Consider the following 17,758-nt stretch of genomic DNA (forward strand, 5'->3'; position numbering starts at 1 on the left):
ACTTTCACATAAAATTCCATTTTTATTTCTGAATCAATTCTTTTAGGCTGTGTACATGATGCCAACGGAGGGTGACGATTCATCAAAAAGCGTCCCTTTAGCATTACAGAGAGTGTTCTACGAATTACAGCATAGTGATAAGCCCGTAGGAACGAAGAAGCTGACCAAGTCGTTCGGGTACGTGTTGGGAGCCTCTCCTTCCTGCTGCGTGAAGGGTGACAGTGGACAGGCAGAGCCCAGGCCATCCACTGTGTCAGCGCATTTTATCAGTCTGCCTGCTGCGTTAGACCTCTTTGGAAACGGAAGCTCTGTTTTAAAATTTTGCTTCAGAAATAATTCACCACTTAGATTTACCTGTCAAGAAATGGATGCGTATGGTTTCCAAACATCTGTACATTTAATTGCAAACACAACCTTCCCCTGCAGTAAGATGCAGAACAAGATGAAGTTGGGAACTTTTGGATGTCCTGCTAAAATTCAGTTTGTCTTTGGATTGTAACACGCCCCGCCCCCAATAATCTTCTCCCAAAAAAATGAATTTAAGAATAATTGACCAGTTTAGTTTTTTTTTTTTAATCTAAGTTGCTTGTTACTTTACTCTTATTTGAAATTTGGACGGTTAAATGTAAATTCGTTTTATCTTTCTAAGGTGGGAAACTTTAGATAGCTTCATGCAACATGATGTTCAAGAGCTATGTCGCGTGGTAAGTTGCAAGCTGTAATTGTATACTACTTACATTTAATATTTTGGAGCACTGTCAGAAGTTGTTACCAAGTGAAACCTCAGACCTTCACACCACTGTGATTCCAGTTATGCCCATCTTTGGTCAGGACCTAGGATAGAAAGAAAAGGCAGCATCTTCAGTTTAAAAGCCAGAGAGACTGACGAAAAAGTGTTCTTTGATAGGGAAGTGTGAGGGGAGACTTGAGTTTGAGTAGTAGGAGGTGATATACTTTAAATTTGTTAGATTGGTGTGATCTATCAGAGTTCTTAATCAAAGAAACAGCAGATTCGTTGACCTGAGCGGCCATCCTGACCAACCCCACTTCACTGTAGAATAGTGACTTCTGTTCTTATATCCAGACCCAGGCCCCCTCCTTTGCGCAGAAGCTCTGTTCGAAGCCAGCCTCTGTGTGGCTGATCCTCCCCCAAAATCTCCTTTAGTCACTAGCAAATTCCCGTTCTTCCAGTTGTGATAAAGACACACACACACACGCAACGTGAAATGGCTATTCAAGGTGATTGGCTGGGCAAGGTGTGTTTTCTTTTTTGCAGCACTAGCTGGATTGAATCCAGTTCATTAAATATCCATGGACAAACCAGTCAATCCTGTTGACAGGCTCAACCTCATTAATCTCTTGGTGTGGACCAAAACGAGTTAAGTTTAGTGCTCAATTTACATGCTTTTCCACAGAGGTAAAATGAATATAAAAAATGCTTCTAAAGGCACTACAGATTACTAATTCATTCCAAAGGCGGTATAGAGGGTTAATCTCAACTGTTGCATGTAGATATTTGTGTAAATATCCAACCAAGGAAGAAAGATTTTGTATGTTTTTGATAATTGCATGCTAAAGGTCATAATATTTATAGTCTAGAATTTCTTTGACCAGTGAAATTTCCTAGTCATGTTTCAAATTACTGTATCTTAATTAAGCATAACATGTTCTTAAAGCCAAACCTTTCTCTTCCAGTTGCTTGATAATGTGGAAAATAAGATGAAAGGCACATGTGTAGAAGGCACCATACCTAAATTATTCAGAGGCAAAATGGTGGTATGTGATTACCAGTTTTAATGAATGATTTTAAAAGATTTAAAAATGCTATTACTTTGACGATGAATGCTTAAGCCGTTGTATTTCCCTTGTTTATAGTCCTATATCCAGTGTAAAGAAGTAGACTATCGGTCCGATAGAAGAGAAGATTATTACGACATCCAGCTAAGCATAAAAGGAAAGAAAAACAGTAAGTTCTGTCTACCACATGGCACAGCCTTTTGATCATTTGTTTTGGTTTAATGCTTCATTTATACAAGTGGTTTTTATGAAATACAGCTTAGAGAAAATCGCCCAAATGATAAATGTAAAGCTCACGCAGGCCCCCACCCAGGTCAGGAAACAGAACATTTGCAAGCACAAATATTGGCCCTTCCCAGTGGCTGCCTCCCTCTCCTCAGAGGAAACCACCGTTGGGGCTTCTAGCATCCTATCCCAGGTTATTTTTGCATGTTTCACTATTGACGTGCTCCTGTAGGCTGTAGTCTCTGATTCTCGTTTCTTTTGCTGATCGTTGTATCCATGCAGTTCATCTTTGTTGTGAGAGCAGCAGTTTGACCGTTTTTCATTGCTTTATAGTATTCCCCTTGAGGAATGTGCCACAAGTTGTTTGAATCTGTTCTTTTCTTGATGGGTATTTGTGTTATTTTCAGTGTGAGGCTGGTAGGCAGGACTGTTCCACCATTTATTTGCATTTAGGGTGGGTGGCATGCTGGCTCTGAGGGCCTGCAGACATGTTGAACTTAGCAGGTAAAGCACTTTATCTGTCTCACACGCTGCTCAGGGTGTGAGAGCTACAGTTGTTCCATATCCACCCCAAGCAGTCATCAGACAAGGGGCATTTTGGTGGGAGTGTGATGCTGTCTGGGGTTTAATTTGCATTTCTTTGGAGATGAGGGAGTTTCACTTTTTCAAATGCTTATTGGCCATTTGCACATCTTCCTGAACATACGGAATGTAGTTTGTAGTAACTCAGTGTCCTGGTCAACTGATTCTGTTGCCTGTAATTTCTGCATCTTTTTTGGTTTTGTTATTGTTTTTTTCAACTGAAGCATAGTTGATTTATAACGTTGTATTAATTTCTAGTGTGGAGCATAGTGATTCAGTCATACATTAATACATACACACACATATAAATTCTTTGTCATTTTAGGTCATTATGACTCAAGGCTGGAGCTGGGTCTCTTGATTCATTTTTCGCCCCGGGCTTTACATCCTGGCTCTTTGTGTACCTGGTCATCTTTTACTGGGTGCCAGCCGGTGTGACTTTTACCTTGGGTGAAGGGTATTCTTACCCTTTGTGCTGGGGCAGATTTCAGTTATTTGGAGGTAACTTGGGGCCTGTTGATAAGCTTGGTCATGTGCAGTGCAGTGAGGTTTGTTGTCCCCACAGCCAAGCCAGCACATTGCTGAGTTTTCTGCCTGAGCGACCATTCCCGATCCTTCTGTGTAATTTCCTCGCCCACTCACCGGTCAGTGCTCACCCAAGGCTCCAGGGAAACCCTCTGCACATCACCAGGCTCTCTCCTGCACAGTGTTCTCCCCGGGACCTTGTCCTGCAGATGCCAGCCGCCTCGGTCGCGCTCTCTCAGGGAGACTGGGCTCTCCACTTGGGCTTCTCTTCCCTGCGTGCAGCTTGGAAGCTCTAGGCCGTAAGCTGGGACCGTTGAAGGGCTCCCAGCGATGACTGTCCTGCAGGCCAGTTGTCTGCTCTGCTCCACGGCTCTGGGCGCTGGCTCTGGGTTGGATGTTGTGCTCGGCCCCCAGTGTGGGGCTGAGCAGCGTAGCCCTCTGTTTAACAGAATTTCATAATTATAGTGAAATCCAGTCCATCTTTGCCCTCTTTTTTTTTTTTTTTTGACTTTTTAATATATATGTTTTTTTTTGAAGTATAGTCTGTGTAATGTGTCAGTTTCTGGTGTACAGCATAATGCTTCAGTCATACATGAACATCCATATATTCATTTTCATGTTCTTTTTCACTGTAAGTTACTACAAGATATTGAATATAGTTCCCTGTGCTACAGTGTGAACTTGTTGTAATCTTTGCTTTTTTACAGTGAAATCCAAATCAATCTTTGCTGTTTGTTTTCTAAGAACATCTACCCTGAGGTCATAATTCTCTTACCTGTTACTGTTTTATCTTTCCTGTTTATCTACAGTCCCCTGGATTAATTTCTTTGTGCACATGGTCACAGTGGGCGAAAGGCGCTCGGCCTGCACCTTTGTCAGTAGTGAGCCCCTCGGATCTGTATAGACCTGTTTCTAGACTCTTTCTCCTGGTTGGCCAAATTCTGGGATAAAATTTACATTCTTCGATAAATTCTACATTCTTTTTCAGCTTCATTGTGGTTTGATAAAATTTTAAGATACTTAAAATGTGCCTTATGATTTTTTTAACTGAAGTACAGTTAATCTACAGTGCTGTTACTTTCAGGTGTGTGTCACGGTTACTAGATGTGCATGTGGATAGTCAAAGTATTACTCCTGTCTAGTCAGTGAACACACCCATCACCTCATTACTCATTTATTTTTTAAATTTTAGTATTTTGGGGCGAGGACATTTAAGTCCTGCTTTCTCACGGACTTCAGCCACGCAGTGCAGTGTCCCCAGTGCACGCCGTGGTGTACATCAGCTCCTCCCTCCTTACTCATCTGAAAACTGAAAGCTTATGCCCCTTTTCCCACCTCTCCCTCTTTCTCCCACCCCAACCCCAACGTGCCTCCTCTCTTTCCACACTGACTTAATTGTAGCTTTAAGTGATGAAAATTTGGACTTTAATGTTACTTGATTTTTGTTAAAGTTATTAAAACATTGACTCTATGTTATCATCTGTTAACACCCTTTCCAAAACCCTACCAGCATCCTTAGAGTTTACACCTTTTGCTAGACCGGTGAAGGGGCAGAGCCCAGGAGTCACCGCTCACAGCTGCAGTTACTACATCCTCTCCCTGGCTCCTGAATTTGTGTTACAATCAGAACGTTAGGGATAACATTGGCTGACCTTTTTTTTTTTTTTTCTCTCTCTTAAAAGTATTTGAATCATTTGTGGATTACGTGGCAGTAGAACAGCTAGATGGCGACAATAAATATGATGCCGGGGAGCACGGCTTGCAGGTAACTTGTGTGTCAGTGTCCTGCTGTATCTTTCCACTTGTGTCCAGGTCTTTTGCTTGTGAACTAAATTTTCATGTGTATCCTTTCATATGTTGCTGGTGCTAAAAGGATTTTATTTCTCAGTCAAAAGGATATTATATTGAGAGAGCTCCGATGGTGTCACTGGTGTAGTTGATCCTGCAGGGGTGGGGAGGTGTCGGGAAGGAGATTGAAGTGGGGCCAGTTTGCTGGAGGTAGAATCATCACCCGACACATGGAGGTTCCCCACCCTCAGCCCCCACTTCCTCTGTCCTGTCCCTTACCTTACCAGTGTCGGTACCAGACCTTCTCTGAGTCAAACAGAACTGCTTAGCCACGTGGACTCTGGTTTCGGTTGGTGGTGATGTTTGGTTCCTGCGCCCCAGCCTTTTTTTTCTTTTGCAGTGGAGTTTTAGTTTTCTGAGGATCCTGACTTCCAGAATGAGGAGTACATTTTCTGTTATTTTTTCCACGAACTGCTTGTTTTCCACGTGGCCCCACAGGAACTCTGGGCTTCAGACAGAGCAGCGAGCATCGTGAACAAGTGGCAGTCTGTGGTCAGACAGAGGGACAAAGACAGTGGCCTTTCCAGCAGACTGGGTACTGCATCAGTAGCGTCCTCACAGATCCATCTGAGCTGCAGCCTCATAACCCTGACTCATTGGCTCAACTAGTGTGTAATTTTTCAGACCATCCTGAGTTCACCAAGCTTGCTAATTTGTAATTCATGGTGCTGGTGAGCCCATTTTGCAGTGGATCACAGACCTGCTGTTCTTCTGCTTGCTCAGGCCACTCGGGACGCTGAGCTGTAGATCACTTAGCAAACATGCTGCTGGATGTGCTTAGTCAAGTCGCAGGAACTGCCCTTGACCACGCTGGATGGTTTTGGGTCTGGTGAGCAGTATGTATTTCAGAGTCACAGCCTCAGTGGACAGTGGTGCAGGAACAGAATTCTTCCAGTGCTCTTTCAAGTGGTAGTAAAACCCTGCCATTCCTTTGTGTGGCAGATTCCTGGGTTTTTGTTTTGCTTCCCAGAATGTACTTTGGAGAACACTGCCACGAAGACATGGCTTGTCACAGACCCCCAGTTCCTCCAAGTGGACGTTTTCTAGCAGGTGTTAGAAATGAGGTTACAACTTACTGGAAATATAGCTGTGGTGATGGCCACCGATGGCCCAGTGATGGTCGGATTTGCCAAAGGCTTATTTGGGCGAGGAAGGAGCTGGCTGAGGTGGAGAGAGGAGTGAGGCCTAGGTCCCTCCACAGAAGCCCTTGTTGGAAGGTTGGGATGTTGGTCGGGATGTCCTGTAACACAGAGACTGCCGATAACCAGGCAGAGGCCGTGATGGTGGTCAAAGGTGTTGCTGATACTGATCGGAATAGTTGTCAGAGCTGGAGTGGTCAGTGAGCTCCAAGTGGTGCTCCCCAGTCTGTGCTCTCAAGTGGACATCTTCAAAGCCCAGAGGGGAGGGCGGCGGTCGCTGGAGGTGCCCCCGTCCTGGGACTGCTCGCCTGCAGATTCTGCTCGGGTGCTCCACAAGCACGCCTGGTCTTACATAATTGTCATCATTTTCCTTTTCCATTTGATGACTTCTCTGTGTTTCTCCATCATGTTTGAAGTGTTAAATGAGTATGTAATGCGGCAGCAAGTGACTGAGCCTGAATTTACGCCACTGTTCCCCTGTTGCTGGATATCAAGATAATATAATGCAGAGTGAGAGGGAATCACACACACAAGCCGTTGCAGCGCTATTGTAATAGCAGACCTGATAACGGTCTAAACAGCACGCTTTAAAGGCATCCTAGATGGCCGCCCCCCAGAGGTCGCCCGTGTGTTCCCATCTTGCTGAAACACTTGCTTTCAGAAACTGCTTCAAGAAATAAGTAGAGGTGAACTAAATTTGCATTTCTTTTTCACTGTCCAGGAAGCGGAGAAAGGTGTGAAATTCCTAACATTGCCGCCAGTGTTACATCTACAACTGATGAGATTTATGTATGACCCTCAGACGGACCAAAACATCAAGATCAACGATAGGTAATCTAGAGTGGGCTGTGGAAGTTAGGATTTAACCAGCATCCTGATTTAGGGGGTTAGTCTCGGTGCTTTGTTTAGTCTTTCTCTTTTCGGTCTCATCTCTGATTTATTTAGGTTCCCCTCTGCCTAGGTGTCCCAAGAACTGTAATTTTAAAGGGATGACTAGTATCAGGGGCTGCTTCCTCTGTGTCTCCTTCCGAAGGACCCCTGGCCCCTCTGCGCTGCGGCAGGTTGAAGCCCCCGAGGAGAGGGCATTTTCTGTCCCACAGCTTTGCGTCCGCCAGAAGTGGAATTTGATGTTACTGCATTTGTTTAAATAGGATTCTCCTATATTTTGTAATTTCTCAGTTGGTATACAATGTGCTAGAATTGTCAAGAATGCTAATGTAGGTGTGTGTGCCTCTAGGTGCATCTAGAGCCTTAAAGTACTAGAGTAAAGAGTGAGACCACGCCGCGCTTCATCTGGTTCAGACGGAACTTCCATCCTGATTAGTTTGAGCAGTGCTCTGTACTCCTTGGCCAGGGGTACAACCTGACAACCAGCAGTCTCCTAGAGGCTGGTCAGTCAACCCTCAAACTCTAGGGAGAGTATGACCCCAGTCAGATTGCTTGCCACCAGCCAGGCCTGCTCCTCCGTTCTCGCCCTTTAAAGTCAGGTCTCCGAGAATCTGCCTCCTGCAGACCCCACAGGCCAGTGGCCTATAGACTGGGTCTGGCCTGCTGGTGTGCTTTGTTGGGTCCCCACCTTCTGTTTTTATTGGAGTTAGTTGCCAAAAAAATTTTTTTTAATCATGATGTTTCACATAAAAGTCCAGATTTCTGGCATCTTAGAGGAGTTCAGGGCATTTGGCATTGCTGGGCGGAAGCTGCCTCTTTGGGTTCAGGCACATGCTCTGCTGGGCACCATGGTCCTTGTCTACCTGCCTCCTGCCCAGCCTGCCTCAGGGCATCCCCGATGAATTTTGACCACGTCATTGAAGTGTTGATGGAGCCTGTATTTTTTAAAACACGTCAGGTCTTAGAAATAGCAGGGTAGGTTTCCTTGTTAGGTATTCCCTCCCCAAGTTTGATTTTTCCACATTTCTCAGACCTGTGGTTTATCTCTAATGGTCTAAGACCTGGACAAGCAGAATCATTCATTAATGCATTTGAAAATGTCTGCATCCTAGAACGGTCACTGTGTCAGAAGACTGTTGTCTGATCCTGGAATTTAAAACTCTGTTACATCAGTGCTTTATAGGCATTTTTCTCTTATCGGGCTTCAAATTTTGTCTTGACTTGTGGATAACCTATTGTAATGCGTAGGAACTGCCTTAGAAGTTGTTCAGAGGACCTTCCAGGTTAGATTTACTAACCTTTCCGAGTAAAGATGAGCAAATGTTAGCTAGGTCCAGCAATAAATGCAGCCTAATGGTGAAGTATTTTACAAATAAATGAGATCTGTATTTCTCTTGATGTTTTTTAATAGGTTTGAGTTCCCTGAACAGTTACCACTAGATGAATTTTTGCAAAAAACAGATCCCAAGGACCCTGCAAATTACATTCTTCATGCAGTCCTGGTTCATAGTGGAGATAATCATGGTGGACATTATGTGGTTTATCTAAACCCCAAAGGGGACGGCAAAGTAAGTACTAGGCAAGGGGCGGGTTGGATGCGGTACTGTGTAGGGAATTCACAGTGATGCTCAGCTTCAGACTTTGCCTTGATAGTGAAGGATTCCCTCCTGGCCTCTGAACAGAGGTCATGTCTGTATGTTCTGATCTGTTTTAATCGCTGATACTTCTAAAGGTGAATAGTAAATTATGATTGTACTTTATACGTACATCTGGTTATTAGCATTAAATGTCGGACCTTGGAAGAATCCCTTTATATCTAGCACAAGGCACTTGTTCTCCACTGACAAATAATCACACTAATTCCTGTGGCCCAGAGGTGGGGGGGACGCATTGTTTGCACGTTACTCTGCGTACGTCATTGTGCTGTGAAATGCAGTCTGCCTGGTACACATGGATCCCATCACGTGATCTTCATCGGGGGAGCAGATGAAAGGGTCTTGCAGTCTGAGTCAAGAGCCATAGGGCCAGCGAGGAAGAGAGCAAAGGTTGGGCCCGCCTAGCTTATGCTGTGAGGAAATTTGATGGAGGGAGCCCCTCAGCACAGATCACGACGAGCCTTTAACTGTAGGAGTTAGTACCATGTAAAATGGCTCCATCCATGGTGGAGAGAGTTTGAGCCTAAGCTGAAAACAGGCTGAGTACAGTACAGAAATTGCCGATGGGTGAATATTAGCAGTTCCCCTAGAGTACGGAAGGAGGAAGGCAGAGGTGCTGGGCAGCGTTGCCTCAGGCAGACTGTGTATTTCTGGAAAATGCTGCCTTCTAGTTAGTGCACACTTTATCTCCGCCGTGGTCTCTCCTTGGCAGTGGTGTAAGTTTGACGATGACGTGGTGTCGAGGTGTACGAAGGAGGAAGCAATCGAGCACAACTATGGGGGCCACGACGACGACCTCTCCGTCCGGCACTGCACCAACGCCTACATGCTGGTCTACATCCGGGAGTCGAAGCTCAGTGAGTGGAGCTGGTTTGTGGTGCGCTTGCCGAGGGGAGCTCTTACGCTGGACCGTGGGTCCTCCTGCCGAGGCATTGTCGCCTGTGCAGACCCGTTTCCTCCTCGTTCTGCCTACTCACAACACTTAGCAGCAGCTGGACTGGGCTTGTGGGTTTTGGTGTGAACCTGTGGGCCAAGTGATTTTACTCTAGTGGATTGCTTTATTCATGATGACATAACACACAGAGTTGAAGGAAGATGCGTTTGTCCCACAGGTGAGGTTTTACAAGCTGTCACCGACCATGATATCCCTCAGCAGTTGGTGGAACGATTACAGGAAGAGAAAAGGATCGAGGCTCAGAAGCGGAAGGAGCGGCAGGAAGCCCATCTGTACATGCAAGTGCAGGTCAGACGCCAAGCAGAGCCGAGACGGCCCCGAGTGCCCTGGGAGCCTAGCTCCCCTCCCCGGAGTGATGGGGGACTGGTCAGGGCATTGCTCCCGGAGCCGCTCTGGGCAGCTCCTTGACCATGTAACTGAGGGGCCGTTCAGAGTCAGGACTGAGCGTGAGAGGTGCTCGGGCCAACAGACAGACACAGCAGGGCTATGTTAGTGTTTATAAAAAGTGCAGGGGATTAGAGAAGTGACGGCCCAAGAAGGATGCTTGGGAGGGAGGGCAAGCAGAACCCCGGGGAGGCCTGGGCAGGTGGGCGCAGGGTATGGAGCACCAGGGAGCACTCCAGTAGGGAGGAGAATTGCCAGGCGGTTTTGGCTCATGACTTAGTGGCAGTGAGGAAGCAGAACCATTCGTTTTAACAGGTTGACTACTTGGAAAAAGGCACATGTGCTTCCTGACTTTGATGTTTGAAGACCACCACACAGATGGGTTTCTAGCTGATGCTTATTCATGAGTTTAGAATGGCTGTGTGGACGTGGCTGGTTTTCATCTTTCTAAATCAGAACCTGATTCAGTTCTTGATCATTCTGGTGCTTTTCTGCTTGCATCTTCTGAAGAAGATTCGTTAAAGCGAAAGACTACTAGTTTTAATTTTTAGCATTTTATTCTTGAACTTCAGTTTCGATCAGGGTCATCTTGTTCTGTTTTGTCTGTTGTCTGTTTTGTCCATTCTGCGTTTTCATGGCATTTCAGATCGTTGCAGAGGACCAGTTTTGTGGCCACCAAGGAAATGATATGTACGATGAAGAAAAAGTGAAATACACTGTGTTCAAAGTGTTGAAAAACTCCTCGCTTGCTGAGTTTGTCCAGAACCTCTCTCAGACCATGGTGAGTGCCCGTCCTTGGTGGTTTATTCTGACATCCCAGTTTCCCCTCCTCCTTCATGACTGGATGAGGTCAGATTCTGCCTTTTGTGAGCTGTGGGGCCTGAGCTCATTTCCTTCCGGGTTGTGCCCTTTGGCATCTCTCATCTCCCCAGCTGCTCCCCACCCCCAACCCCCGCCTGGTAAAAGGGACTTGGAGCCCCGAATCCCAGTGATCCCGACAGTCGGGTCACTGTTGTCCACCCCCCATCAGCAGGGAGAGCTGTAATTTGTGATTTTTTTTTCTTCATAATCATATAACCATTACTTTGATATAGAATTAAAATATAAGCTGATTTTGTTTCAATTAATTTGTGGTTTTCAGGGGTTTCCACAAGATCAAATTCGGTTATGGCCCATGCAGGCAAGGAGCAATGGCACCAAACGGCCGGCAATGCTGGATAACGAAGCGGACGGCAACAAAACAGTGAGTGTGGCCAGGCTGGGAGTGCGCAGGGGGCAGGTGCAGCTGCTCGCCTCCCTTAGGGCCAGTTATGTAGAGTTGGACCCGATTATAGTTTTTCATTCCGCTTAGCCATTAAAATCATCTAAAATCGACGTCTCTTTTGGAAATAGATGATTGAACTCAGTGATAATGAAAACCCTTGGACAATATTTCTGGAAACAGTTGATCCGGAGCTGGCTGCTAGTGGAGCGACATTACCCAAGTTCGATAAAGATCGTAAGTGCCCACCCAGCCCAGCCCCTCCAGAGGTGGAGTGGGCTCCCTGGACCCCAAACACACAGGGCTAGGTGCTCTTCCCTGACAAATCTTTTAATTCCAGAAGTGTTTGTTAAGTCCCCACTGTGTTCAAGGCTTCTCCATGAAGTCAGATCAGAATGGACTGTGGGTTTGCAGTGTCCTGGGAGGTGTGGAGAAATAGCAGCAGCCTTGAGTCCATCAGATCGAACAGAGCAGGGGTTGCTTCAAGGGCCAGATAGTAAATATTTTATGCTTTGTGGGCCCTACGGCCTCTGCCTGCTATTGTGGCAACTACACAGCCACAGAGATGATGTAAAGGAACAGGCTGGCCGTACTCAGCACAGTTTGATTTGCAAGACAGGTGGGTCCAAGTTTGGTGACACTGGCTGTAATGTAAAATGATAGATTTTTTTTTTTTTTTTACTTGAAGTGGTCACCTCTCTGTCAGAGACACACAGCCATTCATGTATATTCCCACGGTGACGCTCAGCTAGCTAGTGAGTACCAGGTCTGAAACTAAAGGTTTCCGCAATTCTCTGCCCTTACTCTCGTCTTTACTGCTGCAGATGCAGCGTTTCCTGTGGGCTGAATGTTTGATTGATGCTGCAGCCCCAGGAAGCACTTCATTGGGCACAATAACTTTCAGGTGCCCTAAGCTGTCATTTCAGTTGCAAAAGATGAGTATTTGTTAACATTACACGGACTGACTGTAAGGTTCTGACCCAGCCTGTTGTCAACCTTGTAGACGATGTGATGTTATTTTTGAAGATGTACGATCCCAAAACGCGGAGCTTGAATTACTGTGGGCATATCTACACGCCGATATCCTGTAAAATACGTGAGTCCCGCCTGCACTCCCTTCTGAGCTGCTTTCGCTGAAGTCTCGGTGTATCACAGCTTCACACTCTTGCTTTTTCTTGAACCTAGGTGACTTGCTCCCGGTTATGTGTGACAGAGCAGGATTTATCCAAGATACTAGCCTTATCCTCTATGAGGTTTGGATCCTTATTTTCCCGTAATCAGCACATCGTTACTGGCTGGGGGAGGACTTTCCCATGTGTTCTGCTGGCCCTGAGTTTGTCGTTGTGTTCAGGCCGCAGCTAAGCAGAGCCTCGGTGACCTGAGTCAGGATCCTGTCTGTGCATTTGTGTACTTTTTTTTTTTTTAGCTCTCGGAGGGGGGCGGGGAGTGATTATTATATCCTTATGAATATTAATATTTCACAGTAACGTTTTTATTAAAAAGGTAGTGTTGGTGGAATTGGGTATGGATAAGTTATATACAGTGTATGACCATATTAAACATTGGACAAATGTTGCATTGTAACCGTGTTCCTTTTCCTGTAGGAAGTTAAACCGAATTTAACAGAAAGAATTCAGGACTATGACGTGTCTCTTGATAAAGCCCTCGATGAACTGATGGATGGTGACATTATAGTGTTTCAGAAGTATGTACTTTTTGAAAGATTTTATCTTTGTGCTAATGTGAGAAGTTTTTTTTTAAAAAAAAAAAAAAGTTCTAGAACCCAGTAACAAATGGTCTCTAGACCCCGAGTGACGGTTTGTTTGAAGTTGACAGAATGTTGACAGAAGTTGGTCTTCTCTGGGTTTGGAAATTAGGGATGGTGAGCGGTTTCCTCACTGAATCCTTTTATTTCCTAAAAACGTCTGTGGCGAGCATGGTAACTGGCGGCAGGGTGGCAAGAGTCTGTGTGGACTAGCAGGGCTGTTTTGGCCCCTTAAAACACGGGCTTGCTTACACCGCAGCCACGCAGGCGATTCATTTCAGTCTGTCTGCGGGGAAGCCGGCAGCCGTGCGGTCTGTGTCTGACAGCTGCCTGGTATTGCAGTTGGCCTCGTCCTTGCACTTGAAGCCAACTGGCCAGGGCAGGGCAGTGCTGAACACTGGCCACGGGGTGGGGGGGTAGCTGCAGGGCACAGCGGCCAGGAGCGAGGTGAGGAGACTTCTTTTCTAAGGGCTGGGCAGTAAATGTTTTTCGGTTTAGCAACGACTGCTCTGCTGCCTCGACAGGAAAGCAGTAGCCTGCCAAGCCCTGGTGGGGAATAGGCTCTGGCAGAGCCGGCTCTGTGGGCCCCCCGCTGCATCCAGAGTCCTTCCCTCGTCTGCAGAACCAGAGGGCACCTCCTGTGCTTGGTCGCCTTTCCTTGCTGTCCCTGGTTGCAGAGGGAGCGGGCAGGCTCCTGGCGTCCGGAAGTGTTAACCTGAGTTTACATCCGCACCGGGCGGTATCACTGCTGCTTGAGAGACGATGCCTCTTTTCTTCCTACCAGTGTCCCCTGGCCTGGACTCTGATTCTCCGTAACCTGTGTTTTCCTCCCCTAGGGATGACCCCGAAAACGATAACAGTGAGTTGCCCACAGCAAAGGAGTATTTCAGAGACCTCTACCACCGGGTCGATGTGATCTTCTGTGATAAGACAATTCCCAATGACCCTGGATTCGTGGTCACCTTATCCAATAGAATGAATTACTTTCAGGTACTCGATAAAATGCTCCTTTCCCTTCACACATTTCACACCAGAAGGACCACACTGTTCTTAAAAAATGCTCGCTAAGAGGCTGTGTGATGGGTTTGGTCCTGGAGGGGGTTTACAGCCCCCCTTCTGAGGAAGTTCTTGATTGATGTGGGTTAGCGCTGATGTTGCCGGGGGGTCAGAGCTGTTCCTCCTCCTTGCCCACTGCCCTGCTCCTGCCCCTCCAGGTCTTCTCGAGTCTTCAGAAAATAAATCTATAGACCTCACCATTAAAAGTGAAAAACGCTTTAAAGCTTTTCTTCTTCAGATAGGCTTCTCCTATGGTGATGTACTAAGGAATATAGTTAATGCCTGTGATGGCACATCTCTGGAGCATTTGAATTCAGGCTGCTTACGTCACACTTCCTTAAGAACATTAAGCAAATAACCAATGATCAGGTGTATCAGCAAGTTTCAGTTGGTTCCCCAGACGTGGGCCTTGGTTCTGACATCTGGTCCCTCCCTCCCCAGGTGGCGAAGACAGTTGCTCAAAGGCTCAACACCGACCCGATGCTGCTCCAGTTTTTCAAGTCTCAAGGGTGAGGCACGCTCACAGATGCTCGGTCTGGGGTCTTGGCTGCATGCTTGCCATAATTCATCCAACATCTCAGAGCTAATTTAAGTAGCTGGCCACTTCACCTGACATGCCATTTCTTAGTTTCAGATACAGAATTGTCACCACTCACATCCTGTACCACACTACTCCAAGATGTCAAAATAGTTGGCGGCCCCATCTAAAGCCAATCTTACTTATGAGACCTCGTCAACACCCCTCCCCTGTGTCCAGCTGGGTCCGGCCCAGCCAGGCTTCTGTGGGCCCTGTCACCATTGCAGAGAGCACGCAGGTGTGACAGCCGGAGGGACTTAGGCCTTGGGGGACAGGAGCATTCAGAGTGAAACCCTGTGCCAGGTCCAAATTTCAAGTCTAGGTGTAAGGCCAGAGGTTTGCTTTTATGCTCACTCACGGGTATTTGTTTTAGGCAAATAAACAAGTCATTTATTTATATGCTGTTTTCTTGTGTAGTTATAGGGATGGCCCAGGTAATCCTCTTAGACATAATTATGAAGGTACTTTAAGAGATCTTCTACAGTTCTTCAAGCCTAGACAACCTAAGAAACTTTACTATCAGCAGGTATGAGCCCAAATTAATGTCACTGTGGGTGATGACCAGAAGGCTTGGGTTTCTGTGGAAGCGTAACTAAAATGAGTCTCTCTTCTCTTACTAGCTTAAGATGAAAATCACAGACTTTGAGAACAGGCGGAGTTTTAAGTGTATATGGTTAAACAGCCAATTTAGGGAAGAGGTAAGTTTTCTTCTGTGATGTGGGTTTTTTAATTGCAGCTTATTGTCTCTCTCCAGACCTTGACCAATAAAATAACAAAGGAAGCACAGTAAGTGGCAGCATGTGTTGCAGGCCCCGGCCCCAGAGTCAGAGAACCCGGGCGCGGTGGCGGGGACAAGCTCCGTTCTCTCTGCCCTGCCACCACCTCTGAGGCCTGTGGGCAGAAAGGCAGTGTCAGGCTGCCCGCACCCCCAGGGGCCGTTTTCCTGCCGAGCCCCCCAGGGACCACTCGACTGGGGTGCTTTTTGCTACTTGGCCACAGGCAGTGCTTTTCTCATCTGTTTGCGCCTTGGCCAGGCCCCCAGCACATGGAGCCGACAGCGACCCCACTGGGCAATCGGCAGTGTGCGGCGGTTCTTCTGGGAAGTGTGCACCTTTCTAGTTCTACTCATATTGAGGAGAAATCTGAGACACATGTCAGAAATGTTGTCACGTGTGTGGAGCTGGTCAGGCTGGCATGACACAGTCCACTCTGGTCCTTATCCTCTCTCACTGTGCTGAGAATTGGACAGGCTCTTAGGGGACCTTCCAGGGGAAGAAATTCCTGAGAAGCTGTCCTGTGAATGGCAAGCCTTTTGCCTCAAAATGGCATTTCTGAGACTCGCGGAGGGCCGGGGGTTCCCGGGTCGGGGTGGATCCCTGTTGGGCAGGAGGGTGGCTGGTGTGGGGTCAGACACGTGCTGCACTTTTGTGTGTCCTTTAAAAGCCTTTATCTTGTCATTTCTTAGGAAATAACACTATATCCAGACAAGCACGGATGTGTCCGGGACCTGTTAGAGGAATGTAAAAAGGCTGTAGAGCTCGGCGAGAAGGCATCAGGGAAACTTAGGTGAGCATTCCCTGGAGCTCGGGGTGGGGTCCGCTGTCGCGTTCCTGGGCGCTGAGCGTGGCCGCGCCTCCTGCCTGGCTGCCATGCTGGTCTCCAGCCCATCCTCTACAGTGGTTTGTATAAATATTTTACAGTTTAATCTTTTTCTCCTCCTTCCCTCCTCCTCTCTCCTGGTATTAATTAGCTGTAGTAAAAGGGAGATTCAGATAGAAAAGCCAAGCAGAGGAAGAGTAATTCAAACAGAATAAAAAGCTGGTAAAAGTGCGCCTCCTCTGTTGAGCCAGTGTTCAGGCTGAAGAAGGAAGCCCCGGACATGAGGGTCAGGTTTTCCTTCAGAGTCGGGTGCTATTCTTAGCACCTTGCCTTATAGTCGGCCTGCGGGACGAAACAGCCCTTGGGGCGCTTGGTTCCCAGGATGCTTTCTTTGCAATATAATAAAAGAATGAGGCCTTTATTATATCAAGAGAAAAGTATCACAAGCCCTGCCTGTTGTGGAGCCATTGCGGGAAAGACTTACACAGGCCCAAGGAGACTTGGTTTAACTCCATCGCTGGGCCCCAACGTGGTTGCGTCCGCTCCGAGTCCAGCCAGAGCCTGATCACAGGGTCCCCTTCAGACGGTAACGCGCTCCGAGGGGGCCACCAACCAGCGTTTTCTCTGCTCCCCTTGGATTCCTGCTCGTGACATTTCAAATCTTCCCAAAGAAGACCAACCTAGTAGCTTTACAATAAAGACTTTCTAGAAAACTATCCATCACTTTTTTCATGTGAACTTATAATTCACTTCCTTCCTTTTTTGCACAGGCTGCTAGAAATTGTAAGCTACAAGATTATTGGTGTGCATCAAGAAGATGAACTATTAGAATGTTTATCTCCTGCAACGAGTCGAACGTTTCGAATAGAGGTAACTGTCCATTGTTGGCACCAGGGAGGGTTTGGGAGCCCCCGGTAGGTGGGACAGCCTGCCTGCCACCTCACCTGTTCAAATAGCAGGCAACTCTCAGAAGTGGCTTTCGTTTTAAACATTTACGTACCAGTGGATGAAGTGATCCCTAACTATGGACCACTAAGCACATCTAGTCAGAAACTGCATCCCTGTTGATTTTAAAACTGCTGAAATTTCCACGGTAACTGGAACAATCCCATTATTTTGTTGCTTAAAACCCGGAGTTTTCTTTTAAAATAGGTGTTTCTCCTAGCCCTGAACTCTCAACATTCTAAGAAGATCCAAACATGGCATTTTGGCAAAAATATGACCTAAAACTCCTTACTGGAGGAGCAAGTCAGAATTAAGAATTAAAATATAGTGTTGTGTTTGCATTAACTAAATGCTTCAACTCTTTGTGTTTAAAATACGTGTCCCCAGGAAATACCTTTGGACCAGGTAGACATAGATAAGGAAAACGAGATGCTGATCACAGTGGCACATTTCCACAAAGAGGTGTTTGGAACATTTGGGATCCCGTTTTTGCTGAGGATACACCAGGTGAGGTGTCCTTCCGTGAGTAGCTGAGCCTCTCCTGTCAGGACGTGGCC

The 17,758-nt window shown here is 46.7% G+C and overlaps 1 protein-coding gene across 6 annotated transcripts in view; it reads left to right on the forward strand.

The window, feature by feature from the left end:
* USP7 (ubiquitin specific peptidase 7) overlaps window positions 1-17,758 on the forward strand; it is a 55,205-nt gene that overhangs the window by 36,055 nt on the left and 1,392 nt on the right. For all 6 annotated transcript variants that reach the window (XM_031687219.2, XM_072942229.1, XM_072942228.1 and 3 more), the window contains 22 exons: window positions 47-177; window positions 650-704; window positions 1,696-1,776; window positions 1,876-1,966; window positions 4,812-4,894; window positions 6,838-6,947; window positions 8,416-8,572; window positions 9,372-9,516; window positions 9,772-9,902; window positions 10,645-10,779; window positions 11,140-11,241; window positions 11,391-11,496; window positions 12,263-12,355; window positions 12,445-12,512; window positions 12,864-12,964; window positions 13,861-14,014; window positions 14,522-14,589; window positions 15,075-15,183; window positions 15,278-15,355; window positions 16,123-16,223; window positions 17,027-17,126; window positions 17,589-17,708. In XM_031687219.2, the coding sequence (XP_031543079.2) occupies window positions 47-177; window positions 650-704; window positions 1,696-1,776; window positions 1,876-1,966; window positions 4,812-4,894; window positions 6,838-6,947; window positions 8,416-8,572; window positions 9,372-9,516; window positions 9,772-9,902; window positions 10,645-10,779; window positions 11,140-11,241; window positions 11,391-11,496; window positions 12,263-12,355; window positions 12,445-12,512; window positions 12,864-12,964; window positions 13,861-14,014; window positions 14,522-14,589; window positions 15,075-15,183; window positions 15,278-15,355; window positions 16,123-16,223; window positions 17,027-17,126; window positions 17,589-17,708 (2,319 nt within the window). The remainder of the gene's footprint in view (window positions 1-46; window positions 178-649; window positions 705-1,695; window positions 1,777-1,875; window positions 1,967-4,811; window positions 4,895-6,837; window positions 6,948-8,415; window positions 8,573-9,371; window positions 9,517-9,771; window positions 9,903-10,644; window positions 10,780-11,139; window positions 11,242-11,390; window positions 11,497-12,262; window positions 12,356-12,444; window positions 12,513-12,863; window positions 12,965-13,860; window positions 14,015-14,521; window positions 14,590-15,074; window positions 15,184-15,277; window positions 15,356-16,122; window positions 16,224-17,026; window positions 17,127-17,588; window positions 17,709-17,758) is intronic.

This window comes from Vicugna pacos, chromosome 18 (genome assembly GCF_048564905.1).
Source record: "Vicugna pacos chromosome 18, VicPac4, whole genome shotgun sequence".
Taxonomy (NCBI): domain Eukaryota; kingdom Metazoa; phylum Chordata; class Mammalia; order Artiodactyla; family Camelidae; genus Vicugna; species Vicugna pacos.